At 40.0% G+C, this 20,951-nt stretch overlaps 1 protein-coding gene across 10 annotated transcripts in view; it reads right to left on the bottom strand.

Annotated features, from left to right (window-relative positions):
- Positions 1-8,079: 8,079 nt before the first annotated feature.
- SPATA18 (spermatogenesis associated 18) overlaps positions 8,080-20,951 on the bottom strand; it is a 43,150-nt gene continuing 30,278 nt past the window's right edge. For 3 of the 10 annotated variants that reach the window (XM_074951419.1, XM_074951415.1, XM_074951421.1), the window contains 7 exons: positions 20,812-20,946; positions 19,822-20,059; positions 18,516-18,674; positions 17,761-17,936; positions 15,230-15,353; positions 14,783-14,872; positions 11,818-12,342 (listed from right to left, as the gene is read on the bottom strand). In XM_074951419.1, coding sequence (XP_074807520.1) covers positions 12,250-12,342; positions 14,783-14,872; positions 15,230-15,353; positions 17,761-17,936; positions 18,516-18,674; positions 19,822-20,059; positions 20,812-20,946 — 1,015 coding nt within the window. In that variant the 3' untranslated portion in view covers positions 11,818-12,249. Of the gene's footprint in view, positions 11,792-11,813; positions 12,343-14,782; positions 14,873-15,229; positions 15,354-17,760; positions 17,937-18,515; positions 18,675-19,821; positions 20,060-20,811; positions 20,947-20,951 lie in introns of those variants that run through there. The other 7 variants (XM_074951423.1, XM_074951422.1, XM_074951425.1 and 4 more) reach the window with 6 other exon arrangements.

Consider the following 20,951-nt stretch of genomic DNA (forward strand, 5'->3'; position numbering starts at 1 on the left):
TACCATAAGTCATACAAAAGGTAAAATTTTTAGATTTGCAATAAGATATTTGATTTGACCTCTGACCCCTGCAACAAAGTATTACCAGCACACAGGTAACATATAGGCAAGCATACTTTTTTTGATGTAGCTTGGCTAGTATTTCATGTTAACACTAATAGACAAATCATAAAGTAGCCTTATACAAACTCGCTAAAAAATGCCGAGTCCACTGTTTTCTGGCCAGAAGTTTGGCCCATGCTATATGCCATATTTTCATTGTACCATGGCTTGTATTTCAAATTTTATGATAATTCTTAGTCAGGCTTACTTCCTTTACTGGCAAAGGCTAGTCTGCATGTAAAATAGAAATGTTGTCAAAGAGAACATTGTTCTGCATGATTTCAAACATCCTGGATTTACTTTTACTGCTACTGAGCTGCCGTGAGTAGGGTTGTTCTATGGACTTCATACAAGATGCCATCTCATGGTATTTGTTAATACACCAGGACCCTGATAACATGTATTTCTGTGCGGATGGCATTGTCATTTGCTTCTGCAGAAACTGAGGTGATGCCTATTAACAATTAATTATGGTTGCTATGCCTCCATTTACCAGCTCCTCCCCTCTAAACATCGGAGGGAAGAGGGCCATAGGGTTCCCCTGATACCCATGAGATCCATAATAAAAAGAAGTTTAGAGAGGCAACCAATGTTCCCAAACAAACGATCAACCCAGAAAAACAGTTGTAAATGAATGAAGATCCCTATTGTACACAGCAGCAGCAGAAGACATCCTTAGACAAAAAGAAGTTAAATGACTCAAAATGTGTATTTGCCCTGGTCCATGAGGTAGAAATCAGCAGAAGGTGAAAAACAGAGGTTGCTCCGTAATAGGGTGCACTATTGAGGTTCATGCGGGGTAAAGGTAAGCAAAGAGCCTTGGCATATTTTTTAGGGAAAATACCACTGTAAATCATAGGAGAAGGAAAAAACATGGCAAACAGATCATCCAGCTCTTAATCACAGTTAGGCAAGCAGCTGAAATAGATCAATACTGCAAGTTGCCACTTTCTTAACCTAGAAACTGACAAAAGACCTGACAGGCATTATAGCAAATCTTGATGTTTTCCTTAGGCAGCTGTGATAGTATCTTTAATGATGAAAAAGAGAGCTGGTTGAAAATGCACATTTTTAAAAATTTCCAACAAAATTTTTTTAGATTTTTCAACAAAAACAGTCATCCAAAATCTAAAAAATGTTCCGTTTTCAGAAAAACATTTTGGTTTTCAAAACTGAACATTTTACCAAAAGCTTAAAAAAAAAAAAGGTGTTTTTTCATTAAGCTCCATAAATGATGGCCAAAACTAAATTTTCAACCAATTACCTTTTGATCATTGGAAAAAAAAGTTTTGACAAAACAATTTTGACCAGCTTTAATGAAAAGGCAATAGGAACATTACTCAGAACCTAATGTCAATGACAACTTGCTATCGATTTTCTCTTTCCAGCTTTCTAATAATCATCTGGTTTGTTGCTGCTGTTGTACCTAAATGTTCCTGATGTTTTATCTTGTTCCTCATGGTCTATGTTTAACACATCAGTCAGCTGTCTGATTTTATATATGTTGGTTAAACTCAGATATGAATACACACCTGTTTTTACTGCTTTCGTTTGTAACATTTATAACTTTATTTGCAAACATTTATTGGTGGGGTTTTTTCCACTGAAGTTTTACTTACATACACACACACACACACCACAAATTCCATTTATACAGCAACAGTGCCATCTTGTGGGAAACAGTATGTCTATCTCTTGACAGGTTTTTCCAAAGTACAGTTATCTAACCTCACCACAATTATCTAACCTCACAGCCCCAAACCTTCTACCATGCTCTAGAATTTCCTTTAAAATGTATATTTGTCATGTTGACTGGAGGACAGTGTTCAAACAAAATCCAAGAGGAAAGGTTGTGAGGGATTATTGCCTTCAATGCTCCTCTTCTCCCATACTTCCTATCTCTCAAAAAAGAACCTGGTTCCCTCTGGTTCGCACATGAACTACTCACCTCTCTATAGACAAATATTGATTTAGCTGCCACATATGCAACATAAATTATGCAGATACAATTTTCCAGGGTGCTGTAGTAAGATTTCTCAGCGGCACTGGGGTATGGGCAGACACCCTTCTCTCCTTCAAACCAACCTACTTGAGTGGGACCCCAGGAAATGCAATCTGCATTCACCTCCCCATCCCTGCAGAAGCCTACACACCTGTGGAAGATCTAGAAAGCAGATGATTTTCTGAAAGCTGATAATCAGGTCTTTTCTATCCTCTCCATGTCCACACTTCCCAATATTTCTCTTTGGATTATATCTCTTTGACTCGTTTGCTGCTGCACCCTTAGGTGCCACCTACCTTTTGCCATTTCCTCACTTTCCCCTTTTGGGGGATTTTCATCCTTTTGCCTGTTTTTGCACGTTTTGTATATTTTCCTCTTTTCCCCTGTTTAGTACCTCTTGGCTACCTTTTTCGTGTCTACAGAGGCAGAACAATAATAGCACTTTACACAGAGGAGAGCGCTGGAATCCTTTGCAATCTAAAATGTCATGCATTGTACACAGGGAAGTGACTCAAATGAATTTGTTTCCTTCATCGCTGTCTGAAGAACTGAGGTGCCGGGGCTATGAACTGCCAAGCATAGATGTGCTAGGGCTCAGCTCTGGCAAGCCCTGGCAAAAATTAAGCCTTTTAACTGTATGTGTAAAGCCCTTGATGTAGAAGGTAACTGATTGTTCTGAGTAAGTTTTCCTTTATGCTAATCAGATATTACACAGGAGCCAGCTGTGTGCATAAAGAGCTGGAGGAGCAATGCTTCTGCTGCTACTACCATGCTGTACAGGCAAGGCCAAAATTAAAGCAGGCCACAATCCAGATTTGGGCTGCAGTCCAGCATATTATACTATAATTCAGTGGAGTCATTCACAGCACAGCTAAGCAGTTTTTCTTCTTGGTCCTCAGATGAAGACTGTGTTTTGAGTTAGCTGTAAATAGAAACTGAATAGGAGCCCATGTTCTTAGCTAGTTTGCTTTTGCTACCTAAGGACAGCCAAGTTCAGGGAGGAAGCTTAGCCCGATATTTATGTTGTGTTATTGTTTGAGTTACCAGTAAAGCAACAGGTCCATGCCAGGAAAGGGGTCAGACTGGACCTTAATTTGGGGTCTGTGTACTCTTGCATCAGTGAGATCAGCCTATTCACAGCTTCACCAAGAGGAAGCATAGTTGTTGTCATCTGCTCTTCATAAACCTCTTTCTTGAGGGGTCACAATCACTTGTCCATTTAAAATAACAATAGACTGAAATGTGGTTTAGATTTGCATTTTAATCTAGATGCATTATTCTTTTACAAAGTTTAATTTAGATCAGACCTTGGTAATGTAAGATAGAAGGACTGTTTTGGGTAGGTGGTCAGTAATTCCATAACAAAATAATCTAGTGTTTTTCATGACAATTTTAGAGGTACTAGTGAAAACATGGAAATCTTGGTGTTTTGCCAAGAACAATTGGAATTGATATGTTATTTAGACTATAGTCAGTCGTCTGTAAAATTCCAGTCTGAATGAGACAAACATATGGTCCTAAGTGGTATTAATCAACAAAGACAGATAGAGTTTCATTACAGGCACACACACAAAAAGTGAGCGCAACTGATTTGAAATTTTGAAGAATTTGAAATCAGAGGCTGATTTAAACTGTAAGGTCTTTCGAGCAGGAACTCTGGGTGCACTCAGAACACTGGTCATACTCCTATAATAAGATAGGAGTGGTTACAGCACAACCTTAAAGAAAGAGGATTTAACATGACACAATCTGATGGTTTTGAATTTAGAGAGGTCCATGACTGACCTACATTAGCATAGAGGAAGAATAAACTTTCCTTTCTGACAAAGGCAAGGTATTCTTGCCGGAATTGAAGGCTTTGACAGCGCACCTTTGAGAACTTTATATTATACCTGATAATATCTCTCATTTCCTGACCTAGTTGCTTCCAAGGCTCAATGGAAGCCATGAATTTATTTTACTTCCGGGGGAATTCTATCCCAAAAAATTAAAAATTCTGCTCAAAATAATTTAAAATTCTGCAAATTTTATTTGTCAAAATAACATTATATAATCAGGCCAATTTCAATTATTCTGATAATTTATTTCAAAATACCTGTCAGCAGGTACGTCTGTAAAAATAGAGAGACACGAAAATTTTCCCCAGGGTAGAGTTAAAGAAATCCCTATGACACGGGTGGGCAAACTACGGCCTGTGGGCCGGATCCGGCCTATCAGGGCTTTGGATCCAGCCCATGGGACTGCCACCCCCGTGGCGCCGTGGGTCCCGTGCTGCTGCGGGAAGCGGACGGCATTACGTCCCTGTGGCCCCTTGGGGAAGGGGAGGGCAGAGGGCTCCATGTGCTGCCCTTGCCTGCAGGCACCACCTCCCACCCCCCCGCAGCTCCCATTGGCCGGGAATGGGAAACCGCAGCCAATCAGAGCTTCGGGGGAGGTACCCGTGGGTGAGGGCAGCACACGGAGCCCTCTACCCTCCCTCCCCCAGAGGCCACAGGGATGTGGTGCCAGCCACTTCTGGGAGTGGCACGGGGCCATGGAGGTGGCAGGGAGCCTGCCTTAGCCTGGCTGTGTGCCGCTGCCACCCTGGAGCTGCGCCAGGGAATCAGCGCCAGGCTGGAGCCCGCACCCCGAACTTCTCCTGCACCCCACACCCCAACCCCCTTCCCTGAGCCCCTTGCTGCACCCTCCTGCACCCCAACCCCCTGACCTGAGCCCCTGCCGCACCTCTCCTGCACCTCAAACCCATGCCGAGCCCCCTCCCGCACTCTGTACCCCCTGCCCTTCCTGCACACTGCACTCCCTCCCACACCCTGCACTCCCTCCTGCACCCTAACCCCTGCCCCAGTCCTACATTCATGGCCCTGCATGCAAATTCCCCACCCAGATGTGGTCTTCAGGCCAAAAAGTTTGCCCACCCCTGCCCTACAACAACCCAATTCTAGTTTCTCTGCCCCCTCCTGCCAGAACCCAGCCAGGGGGCCAGACACTCCTCCTCAGCACCCCTCCTCCTCAGCCCAGACACTCACATCCCCTACCCTCCTAGATCCTAGGGATCCAGAGGAAAAAACAGCCTGATCGTGGGTTCCAGGCTTGCACAGAGTTTCCTGTGAACCGCCTCCTTCCCTCAGGTCATGCTGGGAACTGCAGCTGCTGGGAACCCTCCAGTTCCCTCCCCCTCCCTGCAGCCTTGTCTTCTATTTGTGAGCGGGGTTCTGCCAAGTCCAGCAGCCCCTAGTGGTAGCCAACATCTCTACAGCCCATTTTGGGGGCGGGAGGGGGGTGGAAGGAAATTCTGCACACACACAAAGTTAATGTCTGCAAAATTCTGCATTGTGCCGTGGTGCAGAATTCCCCCAGAAGTATTATTTATTTGTAAACTGCATTTAAGTTTGGTTTTGTACAATACATGAATCTCGAGAAATTAAATTTATAATTGAAATGTAAAGCCAATAACGAATTACACATAAAACTTAAGGGAAAGGAAACTGTCCACCCCCAACCCGGCTAAATTGCAACATGTTCATGCCACCATGAGTGATGTCATAAAGCCAAGGCCTAACAAATGCAAATGAATCTGCTACTACTGCAAATCTCTTTGATTGGTAAACATTTTTAGTTTCTGATCATTTGTTGTTACGCTCTTACCAAACTACGTGGCGAGTCATTTCTTATGAGCGTTGCAAACTTTTAAAATAAATATTTCCAGAAAGTAAATAAAGTTCTATTCAACATCTCAGTGCTAACTAATTGGATACAGTTGAGTCATTCCCATTTGTGACAAGTATCAGGGGGCAGCCGTGTTAGTGTGTATCCACAAAAACAACAAGGAGTCCAGTGGCACCTTACAGACTAACAGATTTATTTGAGCATAAGCTTTTGTGGGTAAAAAACCCACTTCTTCAGACGCATGGAGTGAAGCTTATGCTCAAATAAATCTGTTAGTCTTTAAGGTGCCACCGGACTCCTTGTTATTCCCATTTGTGTTTATCTTCCATGGTTTTCAATTTCCTTTGTTCCTCAGTCTGTTTCTATTGATAGAAAAAAACCCACAGCGATGCAAACGTTTTGCCTTCTTTTCCAGAAAACAGATTTTCAGTAATAAAAGAGAAAATATTCTTCACCTAATATTTTTTTCAGCATCATAGGAATCTCCAGATATTTTGATCATCTAACCTATAATCCTTTACCCAAAGCCTTCAAAGCATTTTACAAAGGTAAATTATCCTCATCTTAGAAGTGTGGAAACTGAATATTTTCCTCTAAGATATAATGCTGTGAAAAGGAAGAACTAGCTCTAGTTTCAAATTAGCTTTAAAATTATCTTTCCTTATAAAGTGTTTATTTTTAAACAAAGAAGTCAATATATAGGTTATTGGGAATGAGGCCCTGTAAGATGGTCTATTTCACAGAAAGTGACACAAAGTTAAATAACATCTGCAAACTGACTTTTTTGTTTAAAATCAGTTCTAATTTTCATAGAGAATTTTGTTATAGCATTTCTTGCTTGCACAATCAGCTATCTTAAAAGTCAATAGCCAGTTTTCAGATGTACCTTATTTGTGTTTCTACTTTGACTTCAAAAAGCAGAGTGCCAAGAACTGGTATAACAATGTGCTGAGTAGAATGTGTATTTCCTGAATAAACAACACATGCTGTGTCAGCAAAAAGGTGACAGATTTCCTCACATCATTTTCCAGTATCAGGAAATTTGAGTTCAACTGTGAATGCAGATATTTCTGTTTAAATGTAATTGCTCCACACTGCATGAACAAGAGATACAGTACAATCCAGAAACACAGAAAGCGCATTCAGCCTGAATGTACTGTGACAGGGTCGGGCCAGATGGCTACAGGAGAGTAATAGAAGGCAGATATATTAGCCCCAGGCTAAGTAGGTCCCTTTTCCGTGGGTAAGATGACAGGGAAGGTTCCAGAACAATCAGGAACCTTCTGGAGACAATTAAGACAGGCTGATTAGAATACCTGCAGCCAGTCAAGAAGCTGCTAGAATCAATTAAGGCAGGCTAATCAGGGCACCTGGGGGTTTTAAAAAGGAGCTCACTTCAGTTTGTGGTGTGCGTGTGAGGAGCTGGGAGCAAGAGGCACTAGGAAAGTGAGAACGCAGACTGTTGGAGGACTGAGGTGTACAAGCATTATCAGACACCAGGAGGAAGGTCCTATGGTGAGAATAAAGAAGGTGTTGGGAGGAGGCCATGGGAAAGTAGCCCAGGGAGTTGTAGCTGTCGCACAGCTGTTCCAGGAGGCACTCTAGACAGCTGTATTCCACAGGGCCCTGGGCTGGAACCCGGAGTAGAGGCCCGGGTTCCCCCCAAATCCTCCCAACTCCTGGTCAAACACAGGAGGAGTCGACCTGGACTGTGAATTCAGAAAAACGGCCAAGCTGAGGGCTGCCGTGAAGCTCCAAGGCGAGCAAATCTGCCAATAAGCGCAAGACCCACCAAGGTAGAGCAGGAATTTTGTCACAGTACCATATGCTAAAACACTTGCACACAAAATAAATTCATTTTTCAAGTTTCTTTAATGTAAAGCCAGGCTATTTCAAATCAAACTAAGAACATAATTCTCTTGACAACTGCAATCAAAGATGAGTGAGTTATGACAAAGTTATATTATCTAAGGCTAAAGAAGAGAATTAATTGCTGATGGCACTTGTATATAAAGACATTCTTTGCAATACATTTAAAACAGACTGGCAAAAATGCAAAAGAAGGATTAAAGGGCACCAGCTGGTCCAGGAAGATGGAAGGGTGTTTACCACCTTGGGTAATTGGATAGCTTTTACCTCCTCTGCAAAGTACTTCCTCTCCAGGTCCTCCTAGAGTGATGTATACTACCCTGGCCCAGCATCACCATCGCAAACTCCCACCCCAAGATAGGTGGAAAAGCAGCACAAGATTGCTTCTGAACTTGGATCTCCCACTGCGTGATAGTAAGCTGAGCCATCCATCTTGGTAATTCTTGATTGTATATAGTGATATTCTGGGATATATTAAAATCATTTGCTCATAGAGAAGAAGGGAAAGTGAAGGAGAATCCATATGTTGATGCCACAGTATCTCCTCAGAAATAGGTAATAAAAAAAGATATCAGATTTAGATTGGACTGTGGGGTGATCTTTTCTTCAGCCATTCAAAATCAGCTTTGACAGTGCTGATATGCAGGGGAAACTCTTCAGCTATTACAACGTTTATATAAAACATACATTATGTCCACACAAATGCACTGGTCCATATTAAGTGCTGATTTACATCCCAGGCAATCTCATTTATCTGAGTGGGATTATTCAGGGCTTAGATCAGCTCTGAATTTGGCCCAACACTTCAGGATTATCACTGACATCATGGATAACACTGTATTGGAACAATCTTGTAGCATAAACCCCACTGATCACATTCATTTTGCAGCTTACAAAAATCATGTCAGCAAACATTTCTGTATTTATGCCACCTGTATTATTTTGTTACGACTACTGGTGTGGCATTTACACTGATTTGTTATAAGACATTTGCTCTCCCTGAAGGTTTTTAATACTTTATTAACATGTATGTGTGCTATACAATTCCTGTATGGTGATTCTTCCACTTAGCACTTGAGAGAAATTACAGAGCTCCCTTTTTATAAGGCCACTGTGCTTTATTGCACATGTAAGTCAATCATAGAGGATCATACACTGACATTGATCAGCATGTACAAATTGCACTGTTGTCAGGAGGAGTTGTGCATGTAGATAAAGGGCAGTATATAGCCTGTTAATGTCTGGCTCATCACTAAAAAAAAAAAATCCCTTGTCTGACCTACTCACTAATTTAAATGACTATAAATGACCTGAAATGAAGCCCAATAAAAAAACATCATTCTCTTAATGGCATCATGCACCTTGCTAAATGCTATTGGCTCCACAGATCAATGTGGTAGAGAGTGAGAACTGTTTATCAAGCTTATTTTTTATTTAACTTTTACATTTCCAAGGTATTTCTGAAGCCACTTTCTCCCTGCAAAACCTAGCGTGCACTCACTTTAATTCTTTTAAACTTTCTGTTACTTTGAGACAAGTGACCAGAGTGCTCAGTCAGCTCATTTGGTGAATTCTGTATATGATGTGGTCCTCAAGTGTTTTAAATCTTTGTTTCTGAACTTGCATTTTTAGTTCTTTGCGGGATACTTCATCTAAAGGTATTGCTGAGGTGTGTCTCTAGGTCAATCATGGATCCCAGGCCATTAAATATGTTTGTGTCTCTTTTGTATGACATTTAATTTTCTAATACTAGGTTATGAAAATCTGCTTCTTGTCAGAACAATATGTGTCAAATGACAGAGATTGTGATCTAGTGTGTCTTTGTAATGAACATGTGGAAGTCAAATAATGTATAAAACCTGAACAGTAATAGTACAAAAACCTCTCTCTTTGGCCTGAAACAATTATTAGATTCTGTGATATTGATTACTTAGGCATCCCGTTTTGAACATTTTGGCCTATTAGGCACCTAAATCCATATTTAGACACCTGAAGAAGGGGTCTGATTATATCAGGCCACAGAGGATGGCTCACTCAATGATTACTTGTTCTGTTCATTCCCTCTGAAGCACCTGGCATTGGCCACTGTCAGAAGACAGGATACTGAGCTAGATGGACCTTTGGTCTGACCCAGTATGGCCATTCTTATGATCACTGACTTCAGTGCTGCAAGTGCTCAAAATCAAGACATTTATGTAGCGATATTAATCAAGGGATTGATGTGTAAGTATACAGTATAACACTAACCTCAGCTCCCTGGCTGTAACTAACAATATAAGAACCTATAAGAAGGAACAAACTACTTTAAATGTTCATTTCAGAGGCCATCCGTGCATTGATTTTAACAGACAACAAGAGAGCCCACAACGTACCTGAGTGCCTTTTCCATTTCGGTGTGTCTCTCAGTTCATTCTGAGGACCTGTGGAAATGATTTTGCATATACCAGCCCCCATAGAGCTTTCACCCTGGTGTAAATCAGGAATAACTCTTACATTACATATGTATAAAACCAGGGTCAGAGCTAAATCAGGCCCACAGTTTGTGTATACAGGCACCAATTGTGACATTATAGTTACAGTAGTGTATAGTGAAGTTGGGCTGGGCCGGTCTTAAAGTTTGTAAAGCCTCAAACAGCCCCACAGTTGTGGGGAGGAAGAAGGGAGTGTACCAAGTCTGCACAAGGACCCCTATGAGAGGTCATGGAATTAATGAATGTAGGTGAATTTTTAAAGAGTTAAATACATTCATGACTAACAGCGTGTACAATTGTGAATTTTGTTACAATGAAAGTAATGAAATCTCATGTTCTGGGGCATAAGCTGATTGCAACAGGGGACAGGAAGGAATTCCTCCTGCCTGCAGCCATTTACATTCCACAACAGCGAAGCTGAGTTATGGAAAATTTCCACTTTCCTCTGAAGCATCAGGTATTGGACTGAAACAAGATACTGGACTTGATGAACTAATGGTCAGATCTATTATTACACATCCTAGGTTCCTATGTAAAAGAGCAAGGCCCCAAGCAGTCACTTGTGTTGCTTGTATTTAAGGCTGGCCCTACAGATGAGGTTCAGGAGAGAAAAAAGAAAATCAGTTCTCTTAGAAACAAATATTCTGATATTAACATGAAGTTTTTACAAATGGACAAGAAATCCTTTAAAATGGCAGAAGAACCAAGATACTTCTGAGACCAAAATAATCAATTATTTAATTCAGAATGCAGCAAATTACTGTCTTTAATAGCCACGTTTTTGTGATTGTGTTCAAATGGAGGCTCTAATCGTGTTCTGTATGTATTTGGAAGAGATACTCAATAGTTAATGCATCCCAAGCAAGTATTTCAAACCTCAAAATGTTCAGTGACACACTTTTGAAATATCAATAAGGTCCAAATTGCAACCACTAGTGAGATTTCTTTCTTCAGTAACAGGCTGAATTTAACAAGCATAGTGAATTCCATGGCCAAAACCAGCACACTTCATACAACCCATTAGCTATGTGCTTTCATAAATCAATGTAACTGAAGACCTGGAGACTGAAATGCCGTAGTCACATGTGCCAGTCATAAACTACTGGTATTTCATCAGTCAGGCAATAGAGACCACCTTCAGTTGATACATCAACGACAAAACCATGCTACCCAAGTAATTAAGAGTTTCACATCCTGAGATTAGGGCTGCCTTCTCGAAATGTAAATAAGCACCATCTAGTGACATTGTTTTCAAGTAACAGCTAATCTCAACAAGTTGTAATGTTCATGTGATGTTAAATATGCCGTCAAAATAAATGGCATCATTTCATTTCAGGTAAAAATGTTCTAGATGTGATCCTTAGATCTGCTGCTCTATTTCTGCAAGGGTTGCTAAGAGCTGTGTAAACTCTATGCCATATGAGTATGATCCTAAATGTCTATGCAATTTTTTTTATCAAATTGGTTCAATTAATTTCTATAATGATAAAAAACCTACTAAACTTATAAAAACATGCTAAGTGAAAACAACATTTAACCCTCCCTTTGGAGTAACACAAAACTGCCATTCACATTATCTTAAGAGAGGTTTGAGGTACTCTTGGAACAGGAGGAGGCACCACTGAAGTTGACTGATCCGGATGTACAGAATCACAGAAACACATCCAGTTAATTTAAAGTCCTATTGGAGAAAAATACACATTTCAGTATGAATAGTTTTCTAAATAACTACTCTGAGTGGATTCAAGAAGGGACTTCATTTGAAATTTTGAAAAATTCCTCATTTCATCCTGGTCAGATAGCCAGTCCATTTGGAATTTGTAGGTATAGAGCCAGTAGTCATAGAGTTGCCTGCTTCTCTCATCGAAGAGGGGCCAAATTGTAGTTACTATATGACAGTTCTGTAGGAAGCTGTGGGGATACTTGGCTGGCCATAGCATAAAGGCAACTAGCAGTCAGAGACATTGTGATAACGGTTTGGAAGGGATGAGAAAGAAGGTGCTCTACAAAAGTCAGAAACATCGGCCTTTTCACAAAATGAAAAAGTGAAGGGCCACTCATTTTAAAAACAACACAAGTGTGTCAGAGACAAAGATGTGCACAGTGTTATTTGATCTCTTTACTCAATCTTTCAAGCACTTAATGTGAAAACCAGGAGGCATTGTGTACTGAATACGCCCACTTACTTGGGCTTCCGCTCCTTATCGGGGAAGGGCTGCGACTTCGAGGTAACTGCAAGGCAAACAGCAAAGAGCAAGTCAGCAGACCAGGTTCAAAAAAGGCATTACACTCCAGACAAGCATCTCAGGGTCTGTCTACAGTCAGAAAATTTGCACTGATGTTACTACATGAATGATGCAAAGTAGAGCTTATACTGGGGTGGATTTCAGAGATTTCATTGAGTCTAAGGCCAGAAAGGAGCACTAAATCATCTAGTCTGATCTCCTGTATGTCACAAGTCATTAAATTTCACCCTGGTACCCTGTACTGAGCCCAGTAACTTGGATAAGACTAAAGCATTTCAGTCCTCAGAAGACTAAATGGTTGTGTGCTCCAGGCAGAGAACAGGGGAGACTGAGATGCTACCAATGCCTGCAGCCCCTCAATGATATGGAATTGATTAAGTAGGATAAACCCAGATGATTCTATCATGTGACTTGTGCCTTATGCTGCAGAGGAAGGCAACAAACCACCAAGTCTCTGCCAATCTGGCTTAGGGGAAAATCCCTTCCCCACCAAAATCCGGTGATCAGTGGGACCCTGAGCATGTGGGCAAGACCCAACAGCCAGGCAACTAGGAGAAGGGCTCTCTATACCACCTTCAAGCTTAATTCAGCAGATTACCTCCTCTCATTCTTCTTTCATGACACCCACAAGAAGTGAGTCTACCAAGGCATTGTTAATGATAAGGCATTTATTTCTTATATGCACCCCCACATTTTTTTATACACACACACACACACACACACACACACACACAGAGTATGTATATGTATATTTATATATAAAAATAAATCACCTCCCCACATACTCCATCTATATAATATTTATTAAATAAATACCTTAATGATAGATAGATAGACACACAATAAATATGATTCAACAATTTTAAAATTATATATATCTGTAACTAGTCAAATATCATTCAAATATATCAAATATCATTCAAAAATTGCATAAAATCTTTGCTGCACACTCCCATAATCTTATTTTTGGGATCTCAGTCCTTTCTTCCCTATCCCCACCTCACTGATTTGTTGCTCCTGCCTTCCATTAGAGGGTAAATTTAGACTGCTAGTTCTAAGAAGAAGGGACAATGTGCTGTTTATATGTAGTGTGAGGGCCCTAAAATTCTTCTGGGTGGTTGTACTTGATAATTTAGGAGAGACTGGAAGTCAGAGAAGGTGGAGACTTGTAGAACTGTAGGGTGACCAGATGTCCTGATTTTATAGGGACAGTCCTGATATTCGGGGCTTTGTCTTATATTAGCACCTATTACCCCCCAGCTCCTGTCCTGATTTTTCACACTTTCTGTCTCGTCACCCTAAGAACTGGACAGGGAGGACAGCAAATAATATACATAAGACCAACAATCTATCAATACTTTCATTAGTCTATACTTGATCTGCAGTAAGGATAGTTTACCATATAGTTTTTCATTCTCACACACACACACACACACACGCTAGCCGTGTACGGTACTGATAAACATAGTAAAGGAAAATGGTTCTACATAATACCATTCTCTGGGAAGTCATCTTGTGCAGCAATTTTACATTCACCTTATGCAGAAGGTGAGCCCCTAATACACACACACACACACACACACACACACACACACACACACACCATATAAGTATGTATTAAGCACCAATAACATTATGCACAAATATTGTAATAGTGAGGTAGCCTAAAGTCGCCTATAGCATAAGTGAACAGGATTATGGTAAGTATCCCATAATTCCTTGCAATTTGCTAAAGTAAGCATTTGGCACAAGCAAATAGGAAATTTGTCAAAATCAAGATACATTTATTGTGTGTCTTAGTACAAGCCAGGGAAGTACCTTCATGGACCAGTACCTTAAATGCTAGTATCCAAAACAAAGATAAGGAAGGAACAGAACAAAAAGTGAGGAACTGGAACATATGGGTTGGATTTCAGTGATATATCAAGAGATGTGTAACTTGTAAAATCATCATAGAAATAATGCCGGCAGAAACATGGAATTTTGGGAGCTCACCTTCTGCATAAGGTGAACGTAACATTGCTGCACAAGACGACTTCCCGGAGAATGGTATCACGGAGAACCATTTTCCTTTACTCTGTCATTATTGGCTTAGAGCAATAAACCTGACTGACAATTATTTTGGCCACTTGAATATATTTCATAACAAACCAAACTGTGGTCAAGCAATTGACCACATTATTTATCAACAAATTTTACATATTTGACTAAAATGGTAACACTCAACACCTATTTTGCACCATGCAGAAACAGATGTATGTAAGTACCTATTTGTAAGTATAATGCTTCATCTTACTCCACACAAGATTGTCAATATGAATGCTTATTTCCCAGGTTCAACATGTGCGCATGGCTTGTAATGTTACAGAATGCCTAGATTCTGTTAATTATATTGAGTGTAAAATGATTGATGTGTTATACTGTACCAAGGTGCGGCTGGGGCTTGCAGAATGAGACAGAATAGGGCTCATGCTGCGGCTTCTGCTTCTGCTTTTACTCCTGCTCCTGCAAGACCACTACAACAAAACACAGTATGACACAGATCTATATTAAGAAAAGTACATTCATTCAAACTAAATTTGGGAGCAGCCTTACTTTGCTGAAGTCAAGGCTTAAGTATATGAATAGAAGAATATTTCCCTAACTAAGGCCCTGATCCTGCAAACATTTCACATGTTAACCTTTAAGCACGTGAGTGGCATGTTGAAGCCAATGAGACTACTCATATGCACAAAATTAAATGCATGGTAAGTGTTGACAAGATCAGGCCCTAAATAAATATCAAGATTTGATACACAATAATTCTGCCTGTAGTAGAGTTGCATGAGAATTTAAATAGGATGACTTTCCTTAGCAAGTCCAAGGGTACATACCAGAGCACCTCTCTTTGAGACTGCCTCTCCCTTCACAATAATAGAATCATTTTCCATCAGAGCAGGCCACACATGATAGACCACCAAGGGAGCTGTAAAATCAGAATCATAGCTGCGACGGTATCTGTTCAAACACAGCAAAGAGGATATTACCATGTCAATGCTAAAAGAAACCAGTGATGGCTACGCTTGATAAGGCCAGAATATTTATTACAGCTTGTAAATATGTTTCTTAACAATATTTCAATGGTACATGTAAAAATAAAGTGTAAAAAAGGAATGTACTTGTGTGAAACTCATCTAGCATAGGTATATGTGGCCTGCCACTGCCAACAGAAGTTTTGTTACAATAATCTCTCACATCAGATGCACACCTGCTTAGCCCAGGCAAGCCCTTTCATCACTGACAGGCAACATGAAGTGCAGTTTTGGATAATCGAAGTATATTACATCTTCCTGGGACTGCTTATCATTAAAGATACAACAATAAAAATGAATTAGGAATAAATATTAAATGGACAATATCAGTTTCCTTCAAAGAAACCAGTTTAAAGGATTTTGGGCACACTAGTTAGCAAGGCCAGATTTAGGATTCTGGGGGCCCCAGCAAAGTTACCTTGGGAGACACCAATCCTTTCAATCTCTCCTCCTCCCAGTAATTGCTGCACTTTTGCACACTCCCAACAAATCCCTTCTATCTATCTTTTTTCTCCCTCCCTGCCCACAGTCAGTTCCCCACAGTTCCATGTTAAACATAGGACTTTCCCTCAATCTGAGGCCTTGTAGACCAAAAGTCTCCCCAACGTCACGGGTTTCAGTAGGTCTATCACAGTAGCATCATAAAGTTACCCTCCATATTTAGTTTTGTCAGAAGCCACAGATGGCAACAAGAAGCTGTTCATTTTATGCCACAAGAGAAAATTTATCATTGTGTTAAAACGGGTTCTGTCAGCACACTTGTTTATTGATACTTGCATATTACCTAAACACATATACACAAAGCTATCTACATCACATGTCTATTGGTGATATCAATGTTATAAATTGCACTTTTCATGTACCTTAAAACCTCTGAGTACTTTCAAACTGCTGCAATGCTTTCTTTTTAAATAATTTAAAATTTAACATTTCCACTCCCAAAGTTACCCTGGTCTTAGGTGCCAGATGGGCAATGGTCAATCCTGACTAAAAACATATTTAAGGTCTGGTATCTCATGATCCATGAGGGCTAGAAACAGGCGCTATCTACACTTAGCACTGGAGAGGTCCACCTTTTCAGTGGGACACATGACTTCTTCCCTGCCCTTAAAGATCCTGAGATAATGACCTATAAACCAGTGACATTTTTAAGTCTAGAAAAACTATTTTTGGAATTTTTAGGGGTTTGTTAAATGTATTAGTTCTATATTCTGTCTCCCTCCCTGGTCTTTTGAAAGCCAAACACATATAGTTGACTGAGAAAGGGTGATAACACTAAAAATAGTTAGGGGCCATTGCCCTTCTAAAATAGCCAAAACAGCTGGCTGGTCAGCAGCTGGCTATCCCCATGTCTTCTGATCATGTCTGATTTTGCTTTAGTCCCGTTGAAGCTTCACCTTCCTCTCATTCCTCCTCTCTCTCCCTGACTACTTCACCTGTTCCCCTCTGCCTCCCTCCAGTTCTAAAGTAATTATTTTAAACCTTTTTGCTGTTGTTGCCTTCCTTTTCTCCCCCTTACTTAACTTCTTTCTCCTTGAAAGCAAATTTCCTTTGAGCTGTGGCCTCTGGTGCCTGCTTGGAAGGCCTCAGAAGTGCTCTAGGATTCTCTATCAGTTCACACAGCAGCCAACGGTGAGCCTTGAAAGAGCCCTTAAACCCTAGTTCACAAAATGTTAAAGAAAATCCCATTTCTACAAAGGATTTTCACTTCTCTAAGAAGTGGCTTCTCCTTCCATACTGAGCTGTGGCAGCAAGTAATGATGGGGCACAAGAGAGCTAAGAATCCACAGAACAGCTGCCAGAAAGGATGTGCAGAGAATCCTGAGATTTGTGAGACCCTTGAAGGCAGGCACCATCTGTCAGAGCTCACTGGAAATTTGCTTCTAATTAATTGGCCAAGTAACAATGGAGGAAGTAGCAAGAAAAATATTTTTAAAACACTGGAGGCAGAGGGGAATTTGGCAGTGAGAGGAAGATAGTTCTTATATTTTTAGTTTTTATAGGTTTTATAATCAAATATACACATGAGACTGGAGTTTATAGATAAAATTGTTGCCCTGTTGGTTGAAAAAGTGACTAATAAGTGAAATATATTGCCCAAAGTTTGCATACTTTGGAAATTATATTCCTCTACAACCCTTGAATTATCTACCAAATTTGCTACATAGTAGGGAAACAGGACTCAAACTAAACAAGTAAAGTTTACCAGCAATCTTAAACCTTAATGTAAATAGGCTGAACTGGCTGAAGGATGGGCTATGTGGCGTGATAGGTCATTTCCATCTCTAATTTCTATGGTAGGAGTCTATTACTGAATATTTCAGAGTTCTTACTTGCTCTCATTAAAAAGTTCTCCATCTGCACCAAATGCAATATCGAGGGGAGGAACCAAGGTCTGCATTGAAAAAGCTACACGGCACAACTCCCGAATCAAACTGCTGATCATGATGAAGTCAACTTCTGGTGGGAATGAAATCTTAGGATTGATATTCATGGCACGAATTACTTCCTGAAAATAAACATAACATATCTAGTAACTCACTAGTGATGATGAATTTGAGCTTACCAAAGCTTTCTAATTACAGACTGGCCGATACTGAAACACTTGACCCTCCTAACTTTCACTACCACAAAACCCCATTTAATAAAAGGTACACAGAACACCAAAGATGCTGTCTTATGTTATTTCAGGGACTATTACCTCTAAAAGATGTATTTCTAAAATGACATCACAGTATCAGCACTAATGATGACATCAGTCCTATGACTGATATACTGATTTCGAGTGCAGTACAATGCTCTCTAGACTACCACTGAAAGCATCATACAATTGTTTTATTTACTGTAATTAGATTTTATTTTCCAAATGGCATTACTTTTGCAAAAACAGACACTACAGTCACAGATAAAAATATATCAAACAGATACAAACACTAGCATGTTATATTACTGTATGAGAAAACTTATTGCTATAACAAAATGAAATTAATGCTGTTATCTTCTCCCTAATAAAACTACTTCAAAGTAAGATGGATTGCAGGTTTGTACAAAATATTAATAGTCAAGCTTCACATTGCCTCTGACTTACATTGACACTGGCTTGAACATCATATAGATCCTCATGGCGAACTATATAATCCAGGACAGTGTCTTCAAGTGATTCAGGCCCTGAGTGAGTTAGAGACAGAGTCTTTCTCACACGCATTTTGAATTGTCTGAAGGCCATCTTCGCTGCATGGAAAGACTCCTGCAAATGTTCAAACAGCCATTTATATTTAGAACTCTGTGAGCAAGAAAATAGGTTTGATTTTCAAACAATGGCCCAGACATATTCCCAGAGTAACCTCACTGATATCAAGGGATAAATTTGCCAAATGTCTTTATAGTTTCCTGGGGAGAAAAATTCTCATATTAAAATGGTGGTGTTTAGAAACAATACACCTTAGGGAGGGTATTCTCAGATACATCACACTTGTTTTTAAATTCCAGATGACAAATCAGATTAGAATGCTTTAGACTTTCCAGCTAGAACTTTCTATTTTTCCATAAGATTCCATCACTTGCAAAATCAAGTACTGCAGTTTAACACATTCAAAGATGTCAGTGGACAGGATGTTGTACTTAGAATCTTAAGCTCTATAGCATAACATGTCTACAGCAGTACACGTTGTCTGTTAGTAAGAGGATTTGTAGTTTGATTGTGTAATTTGGTTGAAAATTGCTAGTTTGGGGAAAAATAACACTTTGCATTTACACAGCAATGCTTGCCATCAAGGCTTGGTGCTGAGCACTCACAAATCCCAGGGACATCCATGGGAGCTGCAGGTGCTCAATCCCTCTCAGGACCATATCCATTAAGATTCACAATATCTTTCTGCTATGGCTAAATACTACATCAATTTTATAGAGGGAGAAAATGAAGCACAGAAAAGTAAAACAACCTGCCACAGGCCATAAAGTGAGCTCTGGCAAAGCCATGAATAGAATTAAGAACTCCTCTTGACTCCCAGTTTCCTGCTCCATCTACCTACCTGGGTTCTTATATGATACCCAGAACAATCAGAAAACATGCATCTAGCTATCTCACGTGACTTACTGTGAAGCATCCTATGGACAGGTCTTAGTCACTCGTAAATATTCATTTTTAAAACTAGTTTAAATGAAGTGGTGTGATTCAGAGTAATAACAATGGGCCCGGCAGCCAGGAGATGCCATGTTTTAGGGAAAAGATAAAAAGGATACTAAATTGAGGGAATTGAAATGAAAAATAGCAACAACAACAACAAAAAGTATCAAGTGAAGCAAGTCGTAATCCAGCCAGGTCATATTATTTTTACATAAAGTATGTGTCATGTGCACAAACTGTAACAGAAAAAACTATAAACATTTCATACCACAGCTGCAACATATATTATCCTCTGCACTATCTCCAGATCATCGATATAAGTCCTCAGAAGGGTCTGGGCATCCAAGCGTTCTTGAGCATAAATATCACTAAAGCGAGCCACCAGGTGGGCATGACGTGCAGCATTTGTAAGCCTGGCTCGGCCAGGTGAGCAGCTCCTGAGTGGTAGAGGACTAGGTGATCTACTTCGGCAGGGCCTTGGAGAAGGAGAGCGACTCCGTGCAAGTCTAAAAGAGTGATGAAAAGTAGTTTTAAGGTCACATCATTACCTTTAGAATGTTTTGGTCTGGTCTACACATAGTTTTTATACTAATTTAACTATTTTGCTTAAGGGTGTGGTTTTATACTGATATTGTTAAAGATGTACAAGGCCGAGTATGGATGCTGTTATACCAGATAAAGGTGTGTATCCCAGTATAGCTTATTCCCATAAACTGGTTTCTAAATCAATATAGTTAAAGCAGTTCCAAAAGCATGTGGAGGTAAGCACTTTGTACCAGAGAAACAGAATTTTAAAAAGTAAAACTTCAGGAATTTGTTCCTCTTCCATTACCAATTTACAGTGACTAAATGACACAGTTAGCAAACAGTCTTGTACTGGAATGGCATGGTGCTCCAAAAGCCTTATAGCAAGAAATAACGCATTGCTTCTGCCCATAAGAAGTTTCGCGGCTTCTGCAAGGCTGTCCTTTTGGTACATTTCCTGAAGCTCAACATAACAGGCTGAAATGAAAATATTTGTGCATTTCCCCACTTTCTTCCTTCAAAATACATTTGGTGGAAAAGTTTATGTTGCTTCATTATAGGATGGGGAAATTTAGTTTATGTTTTCTTTTCAGTCTAAAACTATGTATTTGCAATTTCTCTTCCTCTTCAGTAGCAGCTCAACTTATGTTATCCTAGCTTGGGAGAGCATAAATTCAGTTTTTGGTTTTCTTCCTGTTTATGTTTTAAAGATTTGTCAAATTAGGGTCCATACCTGCTGTGAAGAACAGATTTTTGGGCACCCAGGATGGTAATCTCATCCTTTAGTATTTGAACCTGTTGCTCATAATCATTCAGACGATCCAGATTCCTCAGAGCGCTCTCCTCCTGTGCTTGGGAAGCCTTCAGACTTAA

Source organism: Natator depressus, chromosome 4 (genome assembly GCF_965152275.1).
Source record: "Natator depressus isolate rNatDep1 chromosome 4, rNatDep2.hap1, whole genome shotgun sequence".
Lineage (NCBI taxonomy): Eukaryota > Metazoa > Chordata > Testudines > Cheloniidae > Natator > Natator depressus.